The 9,742-nt window shown below is 31.2% G+C and overlaps 1 protein-coding gene across 1 annotated transcript; it reads left to right on the top strand.

The window, feature by feature from the left end:
• Positions 1-997: 997 nt before the first annotated feature.
• On the top strand, positions 998-8,427 carry LOC139521260 (uncharacterized). Its single transcript, XM_071314752.1, has 6 exons — positions 998-1,080; positions 1,836-1,905; positions 2,636-2,737; positions 3,286-3,370; positions 3,997-4,203; positions 7,532-8,427. The coding sequence occupies exons 1-6, from the start codon at positions 998-1,000 to the stop codon at positions 8,425-8,427; spliced, it is 1,443 nt and encodes a 480-aa protein (XP_071170853.1).
• Positions 8,428-9,742: the final 1,315 nt, after the last annotated feature.

The raw sequence follows: 9,742 nt of genomic DNA, 5'->3' as shown, positions 1-9,742 counted from the left end.
CTTATAATGTGATGAATCGTACGCTCATTACCCAAATTTCCATAATCTGTGTCCACTTTGTATTCACACTATGAATTACTTGTAATACGTAAAATATAATCACTGCATTATATCTATGATATAAGACATATCAGCGTCCCGTCTGTAGACTGTCGCCCCTTTCTCTGCGTCCAGTTTGATCAATCAATTATGTACTGATCAAACTTATAATTTTCTTTACACATTCAAATACTAAATATCGATTGCATTGTATCATTCAGCATTGGTTTCTTTTACAATTACTATTTATTAATCAATAGTATGTAATGAATGACGTTATCAATTATAAAGCTCTTATATTTATAAATTTAACTAACACTTATATATCAATACACATATATACCAGAACATAATATAATAAATTGAATTTTCCGAAAAAAAAATGAATAAAAAGACTCATAAATAAAAACACGACACAATCCGGAGATAAGAAAATTTAAAAATATAATTTTCCTTATCAAACAAGACTACCAAGATTTACAAATATTTATTAAAATAATGAAAACAGCAATGATACTGTTTCATTTTTGCGGCTTGTTTTGGTCGTTCTATTGTGTTGTGTGGACAAAGGACATTCCCAGACTTGTCTTCTTTAAGACCTTTTCTACATTAACACACAGTTCAATACATGTTTTGACACCTGAGCTTTTTGGAAATATTGATGTTTATCTCCGGTGCATGTGTTCCGTCATATATCATTTATATGCTATCTACAATGTTAAAAGCTGGTTTTCTTTTACAACATCACACCAAATAACCATATTATCATTTCAAATAATATGTTTTTAATATACCATTGGGAAGACTTATTTGAAGGAGGAGTTTGAAAAGTGCCAACGTGACTTTTTTTTTTAGAAGATAGCCTAATGTAATATGCATACATTATATGACACGTGGTCTTCATTTACAAAAGTTAGAACTGTGGCCGTTGGATGTCATTGTATCAAACATTAACAGAATGGAAACAAGTGAATTGTCAATGTATGATTCTCTCATGGATGAACAGTCAGCAAAGAGAATAAAGCTCGAGATTGCAGAAAGGTAAGATAACGTTATTTAGTTTTTTTTCTTATGTCATCCTCTTAAATCAAAACAGAGCATGCATTGGATATAGTTTAAGCGGTTTTTTTTTTCTCATGACAAATAGACACTAAATAACTTTTAAAAAGAACATGTCTTATTTCATAAGTTCCATAACTTTTTTGTTACATGTTTTAAATTTGAAGCAGTAAACTAGCACGTTCCAAGCATTGGAAGTCAGAGGTCCCTAAAATAATTAAATTGACGTCGTAGAAAAAAACTGGACAACTTTCAATTCAATATGTGGAAGAAAATAAAAAGGATGTTATTTGAAATGTAATATTTTGGCACCTGAAACATACCAGAAAACCCTTTTCATAAGAACATTTTCACTTCTGAATAAAGGTTTTTATAAGTTATTTACTTCTAACTAAGCATGTATGTACATATGCTCTTTCTTCACTGTCAGAGTGCAAACTTATTTAAGCCAAATTGCCTGATTGAGCTGCATAAGTTTTAAGTTTAGATATCCGTCTCGATAAAGAACCAATGATTTCCAATGAGAGCGGGACATGGTTTTAAATACCATGTTTCATCAGATGCGTTTAAACTAATTTTTATCAATTTGATTCCATCAAGTAAGGTTGAGCTCAAGTTTTACTCATTTGAAAAATCATTATTTTTGCAATGCTTAAATCATAAAATAAAGTGATTTTGTTTTGCATCATGTAATTGTTATCATCATTTAAATTCCGTATTGGTATTCTTTTTTACAGGCCCTTTAACTTTGCAATTTCATCAGATGAACGTGAGATCCAGTCAGTTAAAAAGACAAAAATGCCAAGGGTAAGATTTTCATACTGTGTTGTCTGTGAATCTGATTTATAAACTTGAGGATGCATAGCAAACTCGTAAGTGTGTCAACATTTCGATAAGTCTGACTCTGAATACATTTTGAATGGAAAGGGAAATTAAGGAAATGATGTATCAACTCATTACACCAAATTATTGACATAACATGCTGCAGCGGACCTGGACTGTTAATTGTAAAATCTCAGCGAGACTACCTCATTGCAAATTCATGTTAGTAGGTTTTTTGTTAAAGGTGAGGTCTTTGAACCTTTGAACTTCCCTTGAAAAATTGAATGCAAATACTAATGCAAAAATCTCAGAATAAGGGTTAACAACCATTGCAGTTCCTTGAGCTTATTTAATATATAGACAAATCTGTTACAATTGGATTCATTTGAATTATTCAGACAATAATGTTTACAATTACTTATCTAAACATTAGAATAAATTACAAGACTGGAAACACGAAACAATGGATCAAGATAATTGATGTAGGTTACATAAAAAACATGTATAACGCGTTTTTCAATCTTCAATTTATTAATATTATTCTTGTACCTTGAAATAAGGTTAACAAAATCAACTTTGCAGAAAGCACGAAGATATCCGATTAATAACATATGTCAAATGACTTCTGAAGACCGCCGGCTAAACCAAAAAATTAATGCTATAGTATGTGTTAATGACAAATATACTATAATTTGTCATTATCATTGTATTTTAGGATCCAATATCGCACAGAATCATTGAGAAGAAGCGACGAGATCGTATGAATAACTGCTTGGCAGAACTGAGTCGACTTATTCCACAAAATTATTTAAAACAGGTAAAATACTTTTTTTTTTATAGAATTCAAAGAGTATTTTTGGCTAAATATTATCAAAGATATCATTTTCGTGGAGCTATGTTTCTTAAACCATGGAGCATTATTCATATTGAGTTACAAACCCTCATGTTGATTTTAAAAAGTATGTTTAAGACATTTATTTCAATACAGTATTTGTGATTATTACTTTAATATTTTATTTTATCTTTTCGTTGGCTACTTTTATTTGGTATGTTTTCTTATGTATAGTCAACTACCAATTTCGTATTGCCTTTTCAGCAGAATATGTCAAGGCATTTCAATCAAACATTAACGAAATATCGTTTTTATTTTTTAATTTTATCATCAAAATACCCCAAAACAAACATATGAATATATATATATGAATCAAAAGTAAATTGCATGTGAAAATCTTAAAGAATGAAAACAATTTTCCAGATGGCAATGAAACCTAAAATTCCTGAATAATTTCTAAATTTAGAATTGCTATTTAAGAAATATTCGTTATTAATCATTATAGATTCATAAAATGCAATTATGTTTTTCAGGGTCAAGGTCGTATTGAGAAGACAGAGATTATAGAAATTGCATCCAAGCTTATACGAAACTTGTTGAACTTGCAAAATTTTAGAGGTATGAAATATTTTTATAATTTTTGTATCTTACAGTTTAACTGCAACATAAGATATAAAATAATATTATAAAATAGTTTTCTATCGGCAACAGGATTATTATGCTCCTTCTCATGAATAATATTTCTTTATAACAACAATGATGACATGATTCAGATCAGCAGTGTAGGCATTACCTACTGATTACCATCACATGAATACAGCGATAGTATGCTAGTCAAATGTCTTTGTTGTTCTGTAAACTATTCAGTTTTGAAATTTTTCAATATGTTGATATTTATATTTGTATATATTATTCAAATACATCTCCAATAATTATATGAAAATAATTGCATTAGACGTCAACTTATTGAATAAGCCGACTTCATTTGTAAATCATATACTTTGAGGTCCGTTGTAGACCAACATAATAAATATTTTATTAATTACTAATATACGGTACCGATATCTTACAGACTAATGTGATATGAAGGACAATTTTTGATAATACCTTTAACTGATGAATTCAAGGGAATGTAAAAAGGAAACATTGATATTGCTTCCCCTTTTTGAATTTATCTTGAAAAGCATCGAATATACAACCTAGGCAATTACTAATTGACAGTTTTTAAATTGGAATAATTTTAGAAATGATGGAGAAAGACTTGTCGTCGGGTTTTGATGGAACAAAACCATGCTGCCAAGAGAAGTTTTACATGGGATATAAAGAGTGTCAAGAGGAAATACAGCGATATTTAATTGACACAGATGGGATGGATCTTAAAGATGACTTCTTTCTGAGAATTACAACTTTTTTAGATCAAAGCAGTAAGAAACATCTTAGATTATCAACAGGTAGGAATCATTCTTATTTGTGCTATGAAAGATTGTTGATATTAAGCTCATGTGTCCTAAAGGGTCAATGAGAACTATGTAATATCTCAAAATTGAAACAAATAAATGTAAATAAAAAAAGTGAAAGTGGCAATGGCGCATAGCAGCCTATGGATAAATTTCTTGTTTACATATATATATATATATAAAAACCTATTTCACTGAATCTAACACAAAATCCAAACCAAAAAGAAAAGAAAAGCAACAAATACATTTCATGTGTAATGTTTTACTTATGAAAAGAAATGAAATGAAAAGGCTTTTGCCTGTTCGTATAAATAAAGGAGTAGGTCCAGTATGACCCCTTTTTAGCCCCAACATATAGCATTTTACCAAATTTTTAACATGAAAACTTTTAGCTATTTTGTGGAAAGTTGAATATTTCTGCTACATAAATATGGACTGTTTTTGATAATAAAATGCACATATATCGGATATTGGCATCATTAAATTTGAAATCTTACTGAAATCTTCACAATTTTAGCATTTAAGTTGAATTTTCTTCAATGGAAGTGGCCGCATTTTGGTTCATTGCTAATATTTTAATGTAAGTTGTACATAAAATAAAGAAAGGTTGAGAGTGAACACGGATGTGGCCATTTCAATTTTTGACAAAAATCATCTGAAAACTGACTTATTATGCCATATTTGAAATTTATTCTTATATTCAAGCTTGAATTTGAACGCCTGAAAGACTAAATCAGTTCAAATCTTTCACATAAACAAATTGAATCGACTGAAGGAGACACTTAAGTGTCCAAAATCCTGCATCAGATATACCTGAAATTAGAGGCCAAAAGCGACCCTTACCGGACCTACTCCTTTGCGGTGTTGGTCTTAAAAGGCAATTTTAATTATTAACAATAAATTTCTTTAATATATTTGACAATTCTCGTCCAATAAATCTGTTTTCAGAATGCATTTTATTCTTTTAAAGTGATGAATCTTTTTTTCTAAGACTCAAAATCAAAGCTCTGTGCTATGTAGCTTACATAAAACGGTAATAACGTACCACTGTTGCATTGATACATATGCACTCTACTGATAATTCGAATATTTCTCCTATGATGAAAAGTAAAATCTCAAAATTACTCCTTGAAAAATTCAAAACGGAAAGTCTCCAATCAAATGGCAAAATCAAAAACTCTAACAAGAACTGTCATATTCCTGACTTGGTACAGGCATTTTCTTTTTTAAAATGTTGGATGAAAACTAGCTTTATAGTTAGCTAAACCTTTCAACAGTATGACAGTCGCATAATATTCAATTATATTGACAAAAATATGTGAACAAAACAATCAGATATAATAGATAAAAATGCCACAAAATAGGGGTACAGCTGTTAACATTGTGTTATAATTTAAAGCACTATAAAAACAAACAAAAATGTATCAAAGAGGTTCTTCATAGTCCATATCGTTCTACCTTGCTGAAATGACATTTATTTGACTTTAACTAATGAATTAGTAATACTATAAGTGTCTTATTCTATGTTGTTATGATGTGTGTTGTTTATGCTAGTATCAGTACTAAATTGACTTTGTTAAATAATTTTCACCATGTGACATTGTCTGATCAATAGTCTGTACTACAGTGTACATGTCACTGGGTAAAAAAACTAATACTTTAAATTCCATATCAATTGCGACTTCTTCATCAGTCTTAGGCATACTTGAAAGTCATTAAGAACATTCCATGACCAGTTGTTCTTTAGTTAATCTGAATATCTTAACAGGTGTGTATGAAAAGTGATGAACCATTTTAAAACTGGTGATACTATTTCCAAAATAAACTTCTGTTATTTTTAAGATCGGTTGAAGAGTTAAAAGGCAATGTTCCAGTACTAGTTTTTCACTAATATTCTGCATGATGAATGTTTTTTACATTGTAATATCAATGGTTTTGTCTTGGATGTTACATACATAACACTAAAGATGTTGTTCTTTCACTAAACAATTCAAAATTTGGTGACTATGTGGAACGCATCTATCCCATCGAATTGGAGATAAAGGATACTACAGATACAGTTAAGTCGGCTTCATATCTTGACTTACATCTAGAAATTGACAATGAGGGTCGGTTGAAAACAAAACTTTACGACAAAAGAGATGATTTCAGCTTTCCAATTGTGAACTTTCCATTTCTAAGTAGCAACATTCCAGCAGCACCTGCTAACGTGGTAAATATCTCCCAATTGATACGATATTCCCGTGCTTGCATTTCCTATCATGATTTTCTTGATAGAGGGTTATTGCTCACAAGGAAGCTATTAATCCAAGAGTTCCAAATGGTAAAGTTGAAATCATCCCTTCGTAAATTTTACGGACGCCATCTCGATTTGGTTGACCGTTATGGAAAACCCGTTTCACAAATGATATCGGATATGTTCCTTACGTCGTAACTACAGTCCCTTTCCCTTTCATGAATGTGACCTACCGAATTAGACTATTTACCGGATTTTTAATCACATAAGCAACACGACGGGTGCCACATGTGGAGCAGGATCTGCTTACCCTTCCGGAGCACCTGAGATCACCCCTAGTTTTTGGTGGGGTTCGTGTTGTTTATTCTTTAGTTTTCTATGTTGTGTCATGTGTACTATTGTTTTTCTGTTTGTCTTTTTCATTTTTAGCCATGGCGTTGTCACTTTGTTTTTGATTTATGAGTTTGACTGTCCCTTTGGTATCTTTCGTCCCTCTTTTAAGGTTGCTGCTTATGCAAACAGTCAATGCATTTTCTTTGAGACAGATTTCTCACAACCTTAACTCCGATAACGTTTTGAAATATTATTCCTGTGTATGGTGTAATCAACCAGTGTTCATTGTTTAATCATTGACTTCGCTAGGAGATTTCGGTGAGTTTGATTGTTGTTTTGCTTCCAAACAAATAGGATACCGTAGATGGTTTTTTTTATATTTATATGGAGCTATGTAGTATATTTCATTACTTAGTAAGCATATTCTAAATAATTATTTAGTTGTTTGATTTTTTTTATCTTGAACACAGACTACGAAATAATCATATGCTCCTGGTGCAACAGTTAAATATGATTTTTTTAATGTATAAAATTGATCAACAAATTTCTAGTTATTTGATAATTTTTAATACTTATTTTTAAAAGTGTTGCTAATTATGAAAACAAATAATTTAAAAAACATCTTCAGATGAATAAACAAGATATGTTAAGATGACCCTCTGTTTTAGATAATATAGAAGTAAGGTTTTCTCTCTCATCTATTTTTCACTTAACGGTAGTACACATATTTCAATTAACTGTTTTCTATTGTAGTAAAATCTGCATTTGATATCAAAGATGTAAAGGCTAATGATTCTTTGACGTCAAAAGCACCAGTTTCAAATTTAAGCTCACAGAGAAATGATCAAATGCTACAAGGCATGGGCATATCAGAAAACAGCGTCACAATGATAAAACAAGATGAAAATCTTTGTACTTTGCTGAAGCGAACAGATCAAGCATCCAGTCTAACATCAGGATACAGCAGCACCAGAAGCCAGTCACTGTCAGAAGGAAGTGTATCGTGCATTACACTACAGTCTGTTCAGGGAGATACAGCAGATAGAGATGAACGTAACGGCTCTAGAGGCAGTTTATACTCTAGCGAGGAGAATTTATCCGAAGGCAGTAATGGAAGCAAGAATGATTACCACAAGTCACATGCTTACAAATTCAAACACAATATAACAAAAAGGTTTTCCAAAGAAAGAAGTCCGTGGCATCACAAAAGTGATAGATCTTCAGATTCAATGGAGGGTGAAAATGAACAAGGGAAGAAAAACATAATAAGCTACAGTACTTCCAGTCCTAGCACTGAATACAGTCAATATTTAGGATCTGAAAATAGTTTTTCAAATAGTTATTGCGAGAAAAATAAAATTCCAAGTAAACAGAATGATTTTGGGAAGAATGGTCGTTTTGATTCAAAACAGGTGCCTTTACCTGCCTTTGTACTTCATCCTCTTGGAACACATTATGTTCCCGTAACAATACCTCCTACATATTTCAAAAGTGTGTTTAAAGACGATAACAAGGGATCAACAGCATATCATCCCATTAGTATCCCTGTGAATTTCTGTGGTCCAAGTGTTTCCATACATACACAGGAAGGACAGCTCAAATGTGACTCAAATGGACCAAAAAAGGAAAGATCTATTGAAAATGCATAGAAAACGTTTTAACTTTCGAAAGATTTTTATGCATTTTTTGTACCAAAGATTGTGTGTATATTCAAAGAGACGTATTTTTTCTCCCCGAGTGTACCACGTTTTTGTTGGCAGATTCAGTCGAGCGTTTGGATTGTCAGTTTAATGGACCTTCGCTGGAAGTTATTAATAAATGTTTTGTTTACACTATTTTGATTTATTAAAAGGAATTGTTTGTGTAACCTTTTTTCAGCTTTATGATGTTCATGATCATATCTTTATTTTGCTAAACTATAAATTGCAGCCACATTATTATTCCATTTGATAATTTTATATTGAAACTCATTAAGTGTGTGCTGGCGGCTCGAAAGTGATACTATTAATGTTCAATTCCTCATGTGAACATACATCATGCACATTCAAGGTTTATTAAGTCTAACGTGCAACATAGAATTATATACAGATATTAAATATGTCATACAGACAATACAAACATTTCTGTGTCAATTGGTTGTGGTCTGATTTCAAAAGTTAAAATAATATTTTATAACTCAAGACACACCTTGGATGGCGTGGGCTCATTCATCTTTAAGGTAAAGCTGAATAAGCTTTGGCCTTTTTTTTACGCCACCTTTTTTGTAGGCTGTCTTTTTATCCGGGGAGTTAAATCAGGGGCATTTCAATGTTACCATTTGTAAGATAAACTCCCCTGTTGTAAATAATTTTGATCGTCATTTTTAATAAATGATATTTTTATTGAAATCTTTTTCTTTGTTACTAATTGCGTCCAAAAAACCGAGCAAGGTGTGTCCTGACATAAATGTTAATGCACTCAGATATTAGTCATATAGGGTGGCTTTCTGTATTTGGTATTCTCAGTTTTGATATACATATATAACACTTTTCATGTTAGACATACAATGTAATTCAATTATAAATTCATTTATGTCTATGTGGGCAATTTCTATTTGAATTAAACAGTCAATTTGAACTAAGTGTATATTATAGAATTATCTTATCTTTATATTTAGCCAACCAATCAAATAACAGATATGTTATGACGTAAAAATGTATCTGCGACAAGAAAGTTCGCAAATATTTCTCTGGACAATTTTTGATCCCACCACCTACCCCAATAACTGACCACCTTGCATAAACGAAGATGGATATATAATTTGGTTTTAATTTTATTTTCTTTGTTAATATGATATTTTACCACTTTATTGATCGTGGTTTTTTTTTATACCCCACCTTTTGTTAGTGGCCTATTTTATTTTATTTTTTGTACGCCACCTTTTTTGTAGGCTGGCCTTTTTTGTACGCCACCTTTTTTGTAGGC

Source organism: Mytilus edulis, chromosome 1 (genome assembly GCF_963676685.1).
Source record: "Mytilus edulis chromosome 1, xbMytEdul2.2, whole genome shotgun sequence".
Taxonomy (NCBI): domain Eukaryota; kingdom Metazoa; phylum Mollusca; class Bivalvia; order Mytilida; family Mytilidae; genus Mytilus; species Mytilus edulis.
Note: the sequence above shows the minus strand (reverse complement) of the source record. Positions and strands in the feature narration are given on the sequence as shown.

What these genes read in the sequence shown, in the direction of transcription:
- LOC139521260 (XM_071314752.1), top strand. Translation starts at nt 998, where the DNA reads ATGGAAACAAGTGAATTGTCAATGTATGATTCTCTCATGGATGAACAG. An exon ending in AAGCTCGAGATTGCAGAAAG is followed by an intron (nt 1,081 to 1,835) that starts GTAAGATAACGT and finishes TCTTTTTTACAG; the next exon opens with GCCCTTTAACTTTGCAATTT. An exon ending in AAAAGACAAAAATGCCAAGG is followed by an intron (nt 1,906 to 2,635) that starts GTAAGATTTTCA and finishes ATTGTATTTTAG; the next exon opens with GATCCAATATCGCACAGAAT.